Here is an 18,064-nt window from a genome sequence, read left to right on the forward strand (position 1 = left end):
GTCTACCTTTACATTTGCAACACTCACAATCAGTCCTGATAGCAATTATTCACTATTGAACCACAAGAGTCTTCTACCCATCTCCTTTCACCAGATAGGTTGGAAATCACTCAGGGGAGATTCTACCTTCCCCCTTACCCTCTGAAACTAGGCTCCCTCTTGAAAGCTTGTAAACCAGTCACTTCGTGCCTTTGTAGTCCCCCCATTTTGGGAAGCCAATGTCTAAGTTGTCCATCCCTGTCAACCCTGTGTACCGAGGGATTGGGAATGATCCTCGCTGTAAAGATTCACTCCCTCTTTTGGGCTACTACATCCATAAGTATAGGTCAAGTTCACCAAATTGTATCAGATTACTCTTTTTATTCCCCCCTCTTCTTTCTTCCTCCAGTTGAGTTCTGGTCATCCAGCCACTGAAGGCAGGTCAAATGGCTGTTATCTGCATGTATGCGTGTTCTTGTGCATCTCCCCTCACTTCACATCAACTGGACGCTTCACTCTTTGCTCTAGTCCTCTGTGTCCATGTCCCTGTCCTTGGGCCCAGGAGTCCCCAGATCTTGCCATAATGCTGACCAACCAGGTCTCAATCCAGGCAGACAAGAGAATGTTGGATGTGGTTGGACTTAGCTCACAACTTCATTGTTGTTTTCCCCCTACTTCCCCTTATCAATAGACCAACATGGCCTGCTCATGTATTCCCCTTGAGTCTCAGTCTTCGAAGGGGGTTTGCTCTGATGGGACCCGACCGCTTACCCTGATGGTTCCCCAACAAACCATCTCTAAAACTTGTAAAAGAGTGTTTTGTTTTGTTTTTTCTTTTTTTTCCCCTTTGGGAATATTAAATATTAAATTGAATACACTTTTCAACAACTTTCCCATTCATCTGGATAACTGAACCTTGTACCAGTCTATAGCTCCCTAAGTTCAGGAATGCACCTTCTAAGGAAATAAAATTTAATGAATGAACTCTTTGCACATGTTTTGTCCCATAGGTACCTTGTATACTGTGACTCTGAAGATGATGAGGCATACCTGGCTCAGGTGAGGTGGTCCCTGATATACAAGGGCAAGTCAAAACATATTGTTACAGGGTTTATTGCAAACAAAATGTATTTAAATGTATCTCCATGATTTGTGGAGTGATGCAAACAAGATCTCTCAGCAACACACTTATCGTAGTCTCATTAGAATGCCTAAAAAACAGGTCCAATCAAAACAGTGGCTTTATGAGGGATTTGTAGGGCCAGTTAAATTCAAGTCAGAAATCTCAGCTTAGAGGGTTATGATCACTGTTTGAGACTATAAAGGGTAATCTTGATAGATACACTTAAAACACACAGAGCAATCATGGGGTCTTATTACTGAAGAAGTTTTGAGAAAACTGAAAACTGCATTGGTGATTAAAAGGTCAGGAAAGTTGCACTGAAGTTTTCCCCCATCATGACAATGCACCTACTCATTCTGTAAGGTTAGGAAAGTCTTGTCCTACAAGAATTTCTCTGGGAAACTTTATCCCATTCACCCTATGCTCTGATCTTTCTTTTTGTTCCTCAAACTAAAAGAACACTTAAAAGGTTTAAGTTGTAAGTTCCTGAAGGATGTTAAAACTGCCATTTTGATACAGCATAAATTAGAGTGCAGAATTCTTCAGGGGAAGGTCAGCTCTACAATGAAGCTGTGTTGAGAAAAAACAGCTTCACATTTTGATACTTAGTTTATATAAAGGTCTCTAATATTTTGTTTTGTTCTAAGTGGAGTTCTGATAGGACTGCTTATTGCAAAGCCAGTGGTTCAAACCCAACAGTTGCTCCTAAGAAATCCTAAAACAGGATAGTTATGAGTCGGAACAGACTTGACAGCACTTACCAACATGATTTTATAGCAATACTTTTTGACTTATTCTTTATTTATCCAAAATAGCTTATGTGAAGAACTACCAGAGCATTATAGGTATGTATGAGAGGGATTCAAAAAGTTCATGGAAAAATTTTATTATCTTTTAATTTCATTTTATAACCACCCCGTATAATGGTGGGTTTAGAGTAGAGATGAAGTCCTGGTGTGGTGCTGGAGGGATAAACACTGGACTGCAATGTCAGTTTGAACCATTAAGTCTACAGTTCTAGCTCACCAGTCGCTCCTTGGAAACCCTATATACGGTCACCATGAGTCGGAACCAACGTGATGACACTTAACAACAATAGTAGAGAGAAGGGTTATGGAAAAAGAGAAAGTGAAGTATGGAAGAATGACTAAAGGGAGCAGAGAGGACTGTTGGAATTTTACGGAGCGTTGACATGAAAGGCCTCTTTAATACATTTTCTAAAGTATCCTGAGGGAAGTGAGGGAGCATGTGACTCAGATATCTGGATAGAAATCACCAGGGAAAAGGAACACCAAGTGAAAAGACACTGAGGAGGGGGTTGGGTTGAGTGGTACATAAGAACATGAGGCCAGTGTGGTTAGAATTGAGTGGATTAAGAGGTGAGTGAAGGAGACAAGATCACAGATAAGGAAGAGAGGGAAGGAAATAAGATGGGAGAGTGGTAACTGGGGTAGGGGTTGGAGAGTGCCAAGGACAGCTCATGTAGGGCCTTCAAGGCCTTTATAAGGCCTTTGGTTTTTACTCTGATCAAGGAAGAAGTGTTGTACAAAAAGGAATCACATGCTGGCAAGACCTGGGGGACTCTTGGGCCCAGAGTCAGTGACATAGACACAGAGGAGTAGAGTGGAGAGTGAAGTGTCCAGCTAATAAGAAGAAAGGGCATATGCATAAGAACACCCACACTTGCAGATAATATCCACTTATCCTGGCTTCAGTGACTGGATGATCAGAGCTCAACCAGAAGTAAAAAGAAGAGGAAAAAAAAAAAAGTATTCTCATACAATTTGATGAACTTGACCTACACCTATGGAAGCAGTAGCTCAAAAGAGGGAACAAGTCCTTACAGCAAGAATCATTCCCACCCCTTCCACACACAGAGTAGACAGGGATGGGCAACTTGGACATTGGCTACCCAAAATGGGGGGCAGGGGTCTACAAAGGCAAGAAGTGACTGGCTTACAAGCTTTCAAGAAGGAACCTAGATCCAGAGGGCTTGGAGGAAGGTAGAATCTCCAGTGAGTAGCATTCAATCTGACTAGGCGGGGCTGATGCAATGAAATGCAGACGGGTCTCTTGTGATACAATAGTGAATAATTGTTATCAGGACTGATTGTGAAGGTTGGAAATGTACAGGTAGACATTTTATAGCAAGGAGGGGAGTGACTAACTTTTCAGTCTAGGAGCGGAGGTCCCTAGGACCATCAAGGGAGAAGAGCAGAGAGCGGGACCCTACCCAGAGAAGCAGTGATGCCTGAAATGGAGCAAGAGATGATGACGTGGAGCGATGGAGCAACTGGAGACTTTAGATCCAGAGAGGGAGAGCGACTGTGTGCTGAAGACCTGGGGGGTACGGGGGAAGGATTGCATGGAGGGGATTGTAACCATGGCAATGAGACGACATACGATAGAATGAATATAAAACTAATGTTCTCCCATGTAAACTATCACATAATTCACAGTAAAACATTAAAAAAAAAAAAAAGGAATCGCATGCTATATTGAGAACAGACTTTAGGGAGGCTAAAGTGGAAGTCCTGGTGTGGCGCTGAGGGCTAATGCGTCAGACTGCAAAGCCATTTGAACTGCAAGGTCGGTGGTGCAAGCTCACCAGCTGCTCCTTGGAAACCCTATACAGGGCCACTATGGGTCGGAATTGACTCGATGGCACGTAACAACAACAACAACAACAAAGTGGAAGTAGAAAGACCAATTAGATTTCTCTGACTATATTAGTGAATGAGTAAGTGAACAAAAACCCTATTAGTAAGCAGACAAAAAGGAATTAATTCTAGTGTGGTTCCCAATGTTTTTCACTCAGGGCATACTATTCTTTGCACACTTGATATTGCTATTGTTTTTAAAGCATGTTCTGCCCACTTTTCTCAATTCAGGCTAACCAGTAGCCCTTAAACTGGCATGACAAAAATTGTGCTCATGGTATTTACTTGTCCTAAAAGTTCAAATATGGAGGCTTTTAATTTCTGTTTATATGTGGATTTGGTGAAATTTCATTCTTGAAAGGTAAAAGAATGGACATTTGGAGAAACCAGAATCTAGTGCTTGTTACTTTCCAGTATTTGAGGTCAGAATAAAACCAAGATGCTATTTAACATGGCACTTAGGGATACTGGTAGATCCCAGTGGCTGGTAGGGCATTTCAAGGTTGAATTATTACTTTTCCAGCATAAGAATGTTAGATTTAGATGGAAAAAAAAAAAGAAAAACACATGCTATTTTTTTCTGAATTGTAAAGAGGATTTATAATTAGTCATAAAGATTCCCACTTAAAATATATGTGACGACCCTAGTTATAATTATAATGAATTATCATGGTTTCAAATATTTTTATAAAATAAACTAGTATTTTGTAAGGAAATTTCAGTTTTAAAAAAAATCTCATTCTTAATGCCATAGATCCTAAGGATTTAAAGCACTGGACCTTGGAAACCCTATAAAGGATCACTATGAGTTGGAACTGACTTTATGGTACTTAACAAGTCCTGGTGCAGGGTCCTGGTGTGGTGCTGTAGGATACACACTCAGTCACAAAGTTGGTTTGAACTGCAAGACTGGTGGTTCAAACTCACTAGTTGCTCCTTGGCACCTTACATAGGGTTGCTAATGGTTGAAACCAACTCGATGGCACTTAACACAACAACAAAAGACCTGGTGTAGTACTGTAGGATAAGTATTTGTCTGCTAACCACAAGGTCAGCAGTTCAAAGCCACCAGCCGCTCCTTGGAAACCCTATACAGGGTTGCTGTGAATTGAAACATTCCATGGCACTTAACAACAACAACAACAACAACAATGGGCCTTGTAAGTAGAAACAGAGAGAGCAATTTTTTCTCACTTAAGTTTTTACTTTGCTTCTCAAGAAACTCAGACCTGGAATTATATTAATGGCATATTTAAGAGCCAGTTAGGCTTAGGTATTTAGTTTTCACTGTGGACTAGTAATCACACTAAACTTTTATGACTCACGAACTCCTCTGTGTAAGTGAGGAACGTTATAGACTGTCTGTATGGAGAATGTACATTTAAACACACACATACTCATAAGATATGCAATATAATTTCGGGGAATCCATAACTTTCCCAACCCTATTAATGGAAGTCCTGATAGAAAGGTAAAATATTTAATTATATCACATATGCATTCAGATTAACTCTAAAAAAGCAAATGCATTCAATGACTCCTACTGAATGCATTATCTATATTTCTGATACAAGTGAAATAGGATTCCTGCAAATGGAAGGTGGTATATTTCACTCTAGAATTTTTACTTCTTGTTGTTGTTAGGTGCCATCAGGTCAGTACCAACTCTTAGTGACCTTAAATACTGCCAGGTCCAGTGCCAACCTCACAATCATTGCTAAACCTGAGCCCATTGCTGCTGCCACTGTGCCAATCCATATAGTTGGGGCCTTCCTCTTTTTCCTTGACCCTCCACTTTACCAAACATGACATCATTATCCAGGAACTGGTCCCTCCTGATAATATGTCCGATATATGAAAGATGAAGTCTGGCCATCCTGGCTTCCAAGAAGCATTCTGACTGTACTTCTTCAACACAGATTGGTTTGTTCTTTTGTCAGACAATGGTACCGTTCTCCTCTAACACCATAACTCAGATGCATCAATTCTTCTGTGGTCTTCTTTATTCACTATCCAACTTTCACATGCATATGAGGTTACTGAAAATTTTTACTTAGCTGTGATTACAAAAGTTTATGGCCAGTTTTTTCCTAACTGAGTAAGGGTAACACATGACTCAATTTCTTGCCAGCCTGGGTGTCTTTGAAAAGCACTTTTTCCTCCAGGTTCTCATTTCAAGGCACCACTGTTCCAATTTATATTTGTGTAATTCCCATGCAGGAAAGGCTATGATGCTGAAAGGCATGGTCTGCAATTCTGCTTTTAGATGTAATACATTTTCTTATTGTTGATAGAACTGAGTTAGGGTTTTCTGTTACTTTCTGCCAAAAGCTCACTCGGATTTCTGAATGGTAAGATCTTAAGATTGGAGGTTCAGTGGCAGAACTCTCACCCCCCAAAAGGGAGCTGCTGTTTTGACTTGTCTGACCTGTCTGTCTCCACTGACCTGTCTGTCAGTGGAGGCCTGTGCATCACTATGATGCCAAACAGATTTCAGCGGAGATTCCAGGGTAAGACAGACTAGGAAGAAAGACCTTCTGAGGATCAGCCAATGAAAATAATGTTGCTCACAAAAGCTTGATTTGCAACCAATCAGGGGGCTGAAGTGCGACTGGGCAGCATTGTGTTCAGTTGGGCATGGGGTTGCCATGAGTTGTGGGTGGCTTGATGGCAACTAACAAGATGATGTCAGATTACTGGATCTTTTGGGAATGGGAACATTTAAAAAAATTGTCTCCTTTATAATAGGTGTGCCTAGATATTTTTGTTATTTCTATCTGGATCTTTTTTGGTTTTAAGATAAGGAATTATATAGTAATATGCAGTGTCTCCCACTGGATGGTACAGAACTCGGAGAAGGTGTGGACAAAGCCCCAGGCTTACTTGCTTGGATCTGCTCCTTTGAAGTAGGCATTGACCGTTTCTGTAAATGCTGCGGCCACAGGGAGGGTGTCCTGGGCTCCCATGGTTAAGGGGCTGGGCCCTCTGGAAGAACCTGCATGAGATAAGAAATTCATTTATTTTGGGCAAAGGTGATACCTTAGTATCTGTGGAACTAAGTCCTGGCACGGCACTGTAGGATAAACACTAGACTGCTAACCACATGGGCAGTGGTTCAAACCCACCGGCCACTCCTTGGAAATCCTATACAGGGTTGCTATAAGTTGGAACTTAACAACATTTAATGGCACTTAACAACAACTGAAGCAACAAAAGCCCATTAGAGAACTGATGGAGGGCATCACCTACTGAATACAAGTCATCACTCTGAATTTCAACATAGAGCTCAAGTATTTAAAAGGAAATATTTGGCTGGTTTACAAATGTACTTGAAATTAATTAAATCATGTCTTTTACCACAGAAAAAAATCCAAGCAGAAGAACAAAATAATAGGGAATTTCAAATGTTTTGCATAAAAGCACAAGGCAGTGTTTGCATGACAGTTTGTATAGCAGATGGTTAATAAAATAAACTTCTATGTGAGCATTCAACCTAGAGAATCACTTGTTCTTCAAGCCTTTTACATTTTTTCATTGTAAAGAGAAACACAGCCTAGTGGCATTAAGTGATACATTGTCCCTTTCTGGATTATTTCAATTTCAATAACCCTAGTTATTCTCAGATAAAGTAAGCTCAAGTTTCCATGTTCCAAAATGCACACAACCAATATGTAAACTTTTGACATGAATATACCAATTCATGGCGTCCTAGTGTGGCACTGTGGGCTAATGCACTCTACATATCAATCCATACTACTAAAATTAAGAGCAGCTGTCATGCATATTGAATACTTGCTATGTACCAAGTGCTGCATTACATATCTTCTTCAAACCTCATATCAGTTTTGGGGGACAGGTATTGCTAATTCCACTTTCCAGAAGAAAGAACCGAAGCTTAAAGAGGTAAGTGACCTCAACCTTTTGAACAACAGTGTTCTGTGTGTTGATACATGGACAGAAACACAGCCTGAATGGGTGGGGGAGGAAAAGTGGGATATATATATATATATATACATACATACATACATGTCCTGGTGTGTTGCTTTGGGTTAATGTAAAGTCAGTATGAACAGCAAGGTTGGCGGTTCAAGCTCACCAGCTGCTCCTTGAAAATCCTATAGAGGGTCGCTAAGGGTTCAAACTGACTTGACAGCACTTAACAACAACAACATATATGTGTGTGTGTGTGTGTGTGTAAAAGTACATGAACTGCCAAAAAGAACATATCAATCTGTGTTGGAAGTACAGCCAGAATGCTCCTTGGAAGCTAGGATGGCCATTTGCTTTCTCTCATACTTCAGACATATTATCAGAAGGGACCAGTCCCTGGAGAAGGACACTGTGCTTGGTAAAATGGAGGTTCAGAGAAAAAGAGAGGATTGGCACAATGGATTGGCACAGTGGCAGCAGAAATGGACTCAAACATAGTTACATTGTGAGGTGCACAATGGTGCAGGATCAGGCAGTTTTGTTCTGTAGTGCATAGGGTGGCTATGAGTTGGTGTCGACTCAATGGCACCTAACAACAATCATGCACACACACACACACATATCCCACAGATATATAGATGAATTTGAAAGAGGATATTTATACCTGGATAACCACAGAGAGGAGAGAGGAAGAGGGATAACTATTGTTACATGGAGAGGATTGCAATCATTGAGATAAAACAAAATGTATTATTTGTTAAATGTAAAACTGATGATCTTGTCTGCAAACCTTCACTAAATTCAAAATAAAAAGTTTTTTAAAAAGTAAGTACTTAGTAAGTAACTTGACTAAGATAATTGACTTAAATTGCAAAACTAAAAATTTTAACCTAGAATTGCTTCCCTCTAAAGCATGCGTCTTCATCCTACCATATAGTTTGTCTAAATGAAGCAATTTCCTATATTGTGTCTATATGACATTTTCAAAACAGAACAAGTTTAGAACTGTTGATGTGCCTATTAATTTCTAGGCATGGTGCTAAATAGTTTCAATAATGCCAATTATTATTCTATATGTATGCATGTGTATATGTTGCACAGAAATCTGTGTTGGAAGAAGTACAGCTAGAATGCTCCTTGGAACCCAAGATGACCAGACTTTGTTTCTCATATTTGGGACATATTATCAGGAGGGACCAGTCCCTGGAGAAGGACATCATGCTTGGTTAAGTGGAGGGTTAGCAAAAAAGAGGAAGACCACCAATGAGATGGATTTGTACAGTGGCAGTAGCAATGGACTTATGAATGGCAACAATTGTGAGGTTGGTGCAGGACTGGGCAGTGTTTCTTTCTATTGTGAATCAGGTCACTGTGAATTGGTGTTGACTAGACAGTACCTAACAACAACAATGATACACTCTTACTGCTTTCCTTTCCTACCGAAGTACCTTTACACCTCCCCACCCTAGACATAGGCAATCATGGACCACAAACTTTGGTGCAACATTTATTTCCTTTTGCCTTCCCTCATCTATATCTTCTCCAAAAAGTCGACCCTTTGTATACCTTCTTCCTCCAGCAGGCTTTCCTTGGTAATTTGGGTCCAAGCTAGTATCTTTCTTTTCTATCTTCTATTGTATTTTAATATCTTGTAGTGGAAAACAGATCATTAACAAACACTTGTTTAGTATCTACTCTATCATGCATTACAGTGGGTGATAAGGATTCAAAGATGAACTAAACCTGGTATTTGTCCTCAAGGAAAACTGTGTTAGTGGAGTCCTGGTGTGGTGCTGTGTGTTAGTGCGCCAGACTGCAAAGCTGTTTGAACTGCAAGGTCAGCAGTTCAAGCTCACCAGCTGCTCCTCGGAAACCCTATACAGGGTCGTTATGGGTCAGAACTGACTCAATGATGGCACTTAACAACAGTAACATCATCATCATCATTACCAAGTACCACCTTTATTATCATTAGTTGTTGCTTAGTTACTATGTGCTTTACAGATATGATCTAAGGAAACCTAGAAAGTGAGCATTATCTTTCATTTTGTGGTTGATAGGACCAAGGCTCAAAACAGTTTATACAACTTCCTGAGTTCCTCATAGATGGTCTACAGAAAAGCTGAAGATCCAGGGACTGTATTATTTTACCTTCTTATAAAAGGACAAGCACACAATTAGTGTATCATTCATTGGGTGAGTCTTATGTAGTCTGTCTTTGACTATTAATTTCTAGAAGGAAGGAGTCATGACATAAATGTCTCCAATGGGACCTCCACAGTTCCCCAAACAGGTTTATACTGACATTTCATTAAATAGATGCAGAATCATCAATTGTTGTATCTCAGACAGGTAAAATTTATGAGTTTCTCCTGGTGTGGAGCTGTGAGTTAATGTGCTGGACTGCAAAGCTGGTTTGAACCATAGGTTGGCGGTTCACGCTCACCAGTTGCTCCTCAGAAAGCCTATACAAAGTCACTATGGATTGGAACCAACTTAACAGAAATGAAGAAGACATGCAAAACAATCATTATTTTATAACACTACTACTTGGTTTACCTGTTTAATCACTAGTTCAAATATTTACTGGTAACTACTAAGTGACAAGGAGCTCTGGTAGCATAGTGTTTACGAATTGGGCTACGAATCTCAAGGTCGGCAGTTCGAAACTACCAGCTGTTCCACAGGAGAAAGATGAGGCTTTCTGCTCCTGTAAAGATTTGCAGCCTTGGAAACCCTGTGCAGGGTCACTATGAGTTGGAACCGACTCCACGGTACTTAACAACAACAACAACAACAACAACAACGAAGTGACAGAAAAAAATGGCTTCCTGAACTGTTGGTTAAAACTGGGCCACTTGATGGAGTAGCTAGATCTACACTCAAATCATCAAGAGTAATTTGATTACTCTGTGAGCAGAACTCTACAAAAGCCCATGGGGTGGGGTGGACCACTTAATAATGCTTGTAAAAGTCAGGGAAATTTTCATTGAAAAAGTGACATGAAGCTAAACAGAATCTCATAAAGGGGCGAAGGCAGGAGGTTTTGTATGTACCTATATGTGGAGCTAAAACATATGACGTTTTGAGGAATCACAGAAAGTGTAGCATTGCTGTGTGTTTGCAAGTGTGATGGATATTGTTGTTGTTAGGTTCTGTAGAGATTGTTCTGACTCATAACAAACCTGTACACAACAGGTCAAAATGATGCCCGTCCTGTGCCATCCTCACAATTATTCATATGCTGAGTCCATTGCTATTCCCACTGTGCCAATCCATTTTATTGGCTGTCTTTGTCTTTTTTACTGACCCTCTACTTTAGCAAGCATGAAGTCATTCTTCAGGGACTGGTCCCTCCAGATAACATGTCTGAAGTATGAGAGACAAAGTCTTACCATCCTCGCTTCTAAAGAGAATTCTAGCTGCACTTCTTTCAATACAGATTGGTTTGTTCTTCTGGCAGTCCACAGTACTTTTAATATTGTTTTCCAACACCATAACCCAAATGTATCAATTCTTCTAAAGCCTTCCTTATTCATTGTCCAACTCTCACATGCATATGAGGTTATTGAAAATACCATGGCTTCTATCAGGTATACCTTAGTCCTCAAACTGACATCTTGGTTCTTAAGCACTTTTAAAAAGAAGTCTTATACAGCAGATTCTTCTAGTGCAATACGTCATTTGATTTTTTGACAGCTGCCTCCATGAGTGTTGGTGGTGGATCCAAGTAAAATGAAGTCTTTGACAACTTCGATCTTTTCTCCATTTATATTGATGTTGTTTACTGGTCCAGTGGTGAGGATTTTTGTTTACTTTACATTGAGAAGCAATACATACTGAAGGCTGTGGTCTTTGATCTTCATCATTAAGTATTTAAGTCCTCTTCACTACCAGCAAGGGTCTATCATCTGCATAGCTCAGGTTAATGAGTCTTCCTCCAATCCTGACACCACATTCTTCTTCATATAATATAGTTTCTTGGGTTATATGCTCAGCATACAGATTGAATAAGTGTGAAGAAAGCATTCAATAACTAGTAGATATTTTTATGATTGTTATTACATTTTAAGACAAAACAATCATTATCTTAAATAACAACAGACTCAAATTGCTAACATCTGCCTCAAAGTTTTGGAATATTGAGCAGATACTAATACAAACAAATATGAAAATTTTATATATCAAGATGAAAAACTAGTTAAATAGTTGTGACTCAGAAATAAAAAACACCACCACAAACTACCTTGATAGAAGAATATGTGGAAAAAACATGATGATCAACTTCGTGTTTTGTTGGATTCCAAACATTTTGCTTAGCTTGGGGCTGCATCAGTAGATGAGTAATGGACAGATCACTAGAAATGAAGTTTTACTGTTTTCTATTTGTTTATGTGCTTTTTTGAAAGCTCATCAGAGAGCAATCAGAACACATATCCTCAAATTAAAGACCAAACTTTTCTATGTAATGATGTATAATACCATCTGTGATCTGACCCAGATCTCTCTCTCTTATGACTTGCCTCCTCGCACTCCCTTCAACACATGCTATAATTTAGCTATATTCACCTTTGGGCACCATAGTCCTCATTTCAGATTCAGTCAACAACACATAAAAATAACAAAAAATGAGAATGAGCTCTTTCATCTTAACCAAAACACCAAGTTCATTGCCTTTGAGTCAAATCTGACTCATTGTAATCTCTCATATTGGGGAGTACAACATTAAGCTCCACAGCACTGTTATTGTCTATAGTTTTAAGGAAACAGGTTGCCAAACCTTCCTTTTCTGGCCCCTCTGCTGGATGGGTCTGAACCACTAATCTTGCAATTAGTAGCCAAGTGCAAATCATTTACATCACACCAGGACCTTTTATTCTTAAAGGAACTTCTATTTAAACTTTAATTTTTTCACATCCCTATGCATTGCAATCACCACTTGTCTGTTAGTTTGTTGTACTGTGGTCGCTTGAATGTTGCTGTGATGCTGGAAGCCATACCACTGGTATTTTAAATACCAGCAGGGTCACCCATGGCGGACAGATTTCACGTGAGTTCCAGACTAAGACAGACAAAGGAGGAGACATGGGCTACTTCTGAATATTTAGTCATTGACAACCTTATGAATAGCATTGGAACTCTATCAGATAGCACCAGAAAAGTTGGTGATAGAAACAATGCTGGAGATCAAATGATAGAATTTTGCAAGACCAATGATTTCGTTATTACACATATGTTTTTAAATAACATAAAAGATGACTACATACATGTACCACAACAGATGGAATAGAGAGCTCTCAAACTGACTACATCTACACAAAGGCTTTTGAGTGTGTGGATCATGACAAGCTATGGACAACATTGTGAAGTATGAGTATTCCTAAACACTTAATTGTGCTCATGAGGAATCTGTACATGGACCAAGTAGGAAGTTGTTCGAACAGAGCATGGGAACACTGAATGGTTTAAAATTAAGAAAGGTGTGAGACAGGGTTGTATTCTTTCACCTTACTTATTTAACCTGTATGCTGAGCAAATAATCTGAGAAGCTGGGTTCTATGAAGAAAAACATGGCATCAGGATTGGAGGAAGGCTCATTAACAACCTGTGATATGCAGATGATATATGGCCTTGCTTGCTGAAAGTAAAGAGGACTTAAAATATTTACTGATGAAGATCAAAGAGCCTTCAGTATGGATTGCACCTCAATGTAAAGAAAACAAAAGTCCTCACCACTGGACCAATAAACAACATCCTTATCAATGGAGAGACGATTGAAGTTGTCAAAACACTTCATTCTTCTTCAGTCAACTATCATCACTCATGGAAGCAGTAGTCAAGAAATCAAATGACATATTGCCTTAGGCAAATCTTCTGCACAAAACCTTTTTAAAGTGTTGAAGAGCAAGGATGCCAGCTTGAGGACTAAGGTGTGCCTGACCTAAGCCATGGTATTTTCAATAATCTCATATGCATGCAAAAGCTGGACAGTGAATAAGGAAGACTGTAGAAAAATTGTTGCTTTTGAGTTATGGTATTGGAGGGTAATATTGAAAGTGCCATGGGCTGCCAAAAGAACCAACAGATCTGTATTGGAAGAAGTGCAGCCAAGTGCTCCTTGGAGGCCAGGATGGCCAGACTTCATCTCTCATACTTCAGACATATTGTCAGGAGGGACCAGTCACTGGAGAAGGATATCATGTTTGGTAAGGTGGAGGGTCCAAGAAAAAAGAGGAAGACACCCAGCAAGATGGATTTGCAAAGTGGCAGCATCAATGGGCTCAAGTGTGGCAATAATTGTGAGATTGGCCCAGAACTGGGCAGTGTTTCGTTCTGTTGTGCATAGTGTTGCCATGAGTTGGTCCCGAATTGATGGCACCTAATGACAATGGGAAGAGTCAGTGGGAAAGCTCCATATCATCAAGTAAAACAAGGCCAGGAGAAGATTGTGGAAGAGACCTTCAATTGCGCATACAAAAGTTCAGATTGAAGTTAGAGAATATTAAAATAAGAGTAGGAGAGGCAAAACATAACTTTGAATATATCCCACCTGAATTTAGAGATCATCTCAAGAACAGACTTGATATACTAGAGCTCTGGTAACGTAGTGGTTACAAGTTGGGCTGCTAACCTCAAGGTAAGCAGTTTGAAACTACCAGTCGTTCTGTGGGAGAAAGATGAGGCTTTCTGCTCCCATATAGATTTATAGCCTTGGAAACCCTATACAGGTTTGTTATTAGTTGGAACCAACTCCATGGCACATGACCACCACCACCACCACCCTCAATGACCGAAAACTAGAAGAGTTATGGAATGACATCAAGAACATCATGGAGGAAGAAAGTAAAGGTCATTAAGAAGACAAGAAGGATGGAAATGACCAAAATATATGTCATAGGAGATTCTGAAACTTGCTCTCCAGCATAGAGATGATAAAGCAAATGGAAGAAATGAGGAGTTGAAAGACTGAACAGAAAAACTCAAAGAGCAGCTCCAGAAGACAAAGTCAAGTATTATATGTGCAAAGACCTGGAGTCAGGAAACCAAAAGGGAAAAACATGCCCAGCATTTCTCAAGCTAAAAAAATGGAAGAAAAAATTCAAGCTCAACTTGCAATTTTGAAGTATCCTATGGCCGAAATATTGAATGATGCAGAAAGCATCAAAAGAAGGCTGAAGGAATACGTAGTTATATCAAAAAGAAACAGTCAATATTCAACCATTTCAAGAGTCAGAATATGACCAAGAGCCAATGGTACTGAAGGAAGAAATTCAAGGTACACTGAAGGTATTAGCAAAGAACAAGACCCCAGGAATTGATGGAATACCAATTGTAATCTTTCAACAAACTGATGCAATGCAGAAAGTACTCACTAATATATTCCAAGAAACTTGTAAGACAGCTACCTGGCCAACTGATTGGAAGAGACCCATATTTGTGCTCATTCCAAAGAGAGGTGACCCAACAGAATCCAGAAATCATCAGACAATAACATTAATATTACATGCAAGTAAAATTTTGCTAAAGATACTTAAAAATGGTTGTAACAGTACATTAACAGAAAAGTGCCAGAATTTCAACCCAGATTTAGATGAAGATGTGCAATGAGGGCTATTATTACTGATGTCAGAAAGCAGAGACTACCAGACTACCACATGTTTACCTGTGCTTTATGGACCATTCAAAGGCTTTTGACTATGTAGTTCATGAGAAGCTATGGACCACATTATGGAGAATGGTAATTGGAGCATGTAATTGTGCTCATGAGAAATCTGTACATAGACTAAATGGCAGTCATTTGAACAGAAAAAGGGAACACTGAATGGTTTAGAATCAGGAAAGATGTGCACCAGAATTGTATTCTTTCACCATACTTATTCAGCCTGTATGCTGAGCAAGTAATTCAGTAATTTAGACTACATGAAGAATGTGGCATTAGCATTGGAGGAAGACTCATTAACAACCTGTGATATGCAGATGACACAACCTTACTTGATGAAAACTAAGATGTTAGTTTGAGGACTAAGATGTGCCTGACTTAAGCCATGGGATTTTCAAGAACCTCATGTGCATGTGAAAGTTGGATAGAGAATAAACAAGACCGTAAGGAACTGATGAACTTGAGTTACGGTTTTGGAAGAGAATAAAAATATCATGATTGTCAGAAGGACAAACAAATGTGTTGGAAGAAGTATAACTAGAATGATGTTTAGAATCTAGGATGATGAGACTTCGACTCTCATACATCAGACACTTTATTAGGTTGGATCCGACCCTGGAGAAGGGCATTATTCATGGTAAAGTGGAGAGTGAGTGAAAAACAGGAAGACTCCCAATGAGGTAGATTGACACTGTGGCAGCAGCAATGTGCTCAAGGTTAACAATTATGAGGATGGTGCAAGATCAGGCAGTGTTTCATTCTGATGTGTGTACGGTCATCATGTGTCAAAACCAACAGCATCTAACAACTACCTTTAAACTGCATTAAAAGGATCCCAGGTGGTGTAGTGGTTAAGCACTTGGTTGCTAATCAATATACTGGGAACAGTAAATTACCAGCCACTGCAGGAAAAAGACCTGTCAATCTGCTCTGGTAAAGATTTTGACTTAAAGCAATCCTACATAGGATTTCCAAGACTGTAAATGTTTATGGGAACAGATAGCCTCATCTTTGATGGTGGGTCTGAACTGCTAATTTTGTGGTTAGCAGTCCAGTGCTTCCCTACAGCACCACCTTCATGTAAATATTGTTCTAGTTGTTAAGTGCCATCAAGTCAGTTCCAACCCATATCAACCCTAAATAGGGTTTCTGAGGAGCAGCTTGTGAGCTTGAACTGCCTACTTTGTAGTTCAAACTGACTTTGGACTGCAGCTCATTAACCCACTGCACCACACCAGGATTCCTAGGCCTTCAAAGGAAGCTATTATACTTCTTTAAATTGCTTAATAACTGGACAAATAATGGATAAAAGTCAGCTTAATGAATTTGTTTTTTATTTAATCAAATCTGAATTCCTAGGATAAGCATTAGGCTTAGGACTGAGGAATACAGAAGTGAATGATACATGTTCCTTCTACAGTGGAAATTAGGTTAAATTTTTCTAAAGAATTTATTCATATGAATTAAAATTATTGAAAAGATAAATTATTCCTAATTCTATAATGATATATGGTGTATATTTTGTATTATTTAGTGATAAAGAGAAAGAATTGTTGAGTCAGGTTGAATTAAATTTAAACCTTGACTATCACTTACTGTGATACATTGGGGAGATTATCTAACCTCTCTGTGTTTCAGATTCATCACTTATAAAATGGAGACGGTACTGTTGTGCAGATGGGTAGTTTTGAAGTGCCAGCTGTTCCGCAGGAGAAAGATGAGGTTTTCTGTTCCTGTAAAGATTTACAACCTCGGAAACCCTGCACAGGGTCACTATAAGTCAGAACCAACTCCACAGCACACAACAACAACAACTAAAATTTCATGCTATATAATAATAAAAATGTGCAACTTAGACTTTAACTTGTCATAAATAAATTTATAAATAAATTTAGGAAATAATCATAATTTATAATTAATGTATTCTGGGAAGGAAAAAAATGATTTTTGCTGATTTTTTTTGGGTAAAGACATTAATTTTTTCTGGAAAAATTGTGTATTAACTCTACATACCATCATTTAGCATTGATTAATCACCACAGAGTAGACATAATTGCAGAATTGAGTGTTTTACAAATTTTCCTAAGGGTCTCTCACTTTCATTAATTTCTTTCGAAGTGGCTATCCTGCAAGTTTCTCTTTTTTTTTCAGTTATCAATAATATTATTTCTGCTAAGCCATTAATCAACTTCTAAGACAAAATAACTTTGACTGAGACGAAAGCAGCTTTACATCATTACTCTCACTGACTTTGTTGTTGTTGTTAAGTGCCATTGAGTCGATTCCGAACCATAGCAACCTAGTATAGGGTTTCTGAGGAGAAGCTGGTGAACTTGAACCACTGACTTTGCAGTTCAAACAGTTTTGCAGTCGGGCGCATTAACTCACAGTGCCACATGGAGCCCCATATCCTTTCTTGGAGTCCAGGTGTGGTGCTGTATGATAAGCATTGGACTGCTAATCACAAAGCCAGCAGTTCAACCCTACAAACCTCTTCTCAGAAACCCTATACAATGTTGCTATGGGCTGGAGCTGACTCGACAGCACTGAACAATGTATCTTTTCTAAGATTGCAGTTTCACTCTGTAATAAATATGCACTACATTTGTATTGCATGTATATTTCTTGTTGTTGTTGTTGTTGTCAGGTGCCATCGAGTTGGAACCGACTCATAGCGACCCCATGCACAGCAGAACGAAACAATGCTCGATC

General features: G+C 39.3%; 1 protein-coding gene across 6 annotated transcripts in view; it reads right to left on the reverse strand.

The window, feature by feature from the left end:
• The window catches only part of SGIP1 (SH3-domain GRB2-like (endophilin) interacting protein 1), a 360,328-nt gene that overhangs the window by 40,121 nt on the left and 302,143 nt on the right, over positions 1-18,064 (reverse strand). For all 6 annotated transcript variants that reach the window (XM_006862443.1, XM_006862442.1, XM_006862446.1 and 3 more), the window contains one exon: positions 6,646-6,757. In XM_006862443.1, coding sequence (XP_006862505.1) covers positions 6,646-6,757 — 112 coding nt within the window. The remainder of the gene's footprint in view (positions 1-6,645; positions 6,758-18,064) is intronic.

This window comes from Chrysochloris asiatica, unplaced genomic scaffold (genome assembly GCF_000296735.1).
Source record: "Chrysochloris asiatica unplaced genomic scaffold, ChrAsi1.0 scaffold00048, whole genome shotgun sequence".
Classification (NCBI taxonomy): Eukaryota; Metazoa; Chordata; class Mammalia; order Afrosoricida; family Chrysochloridae; genus Chrysochloris; species Chrysochloris asiatica.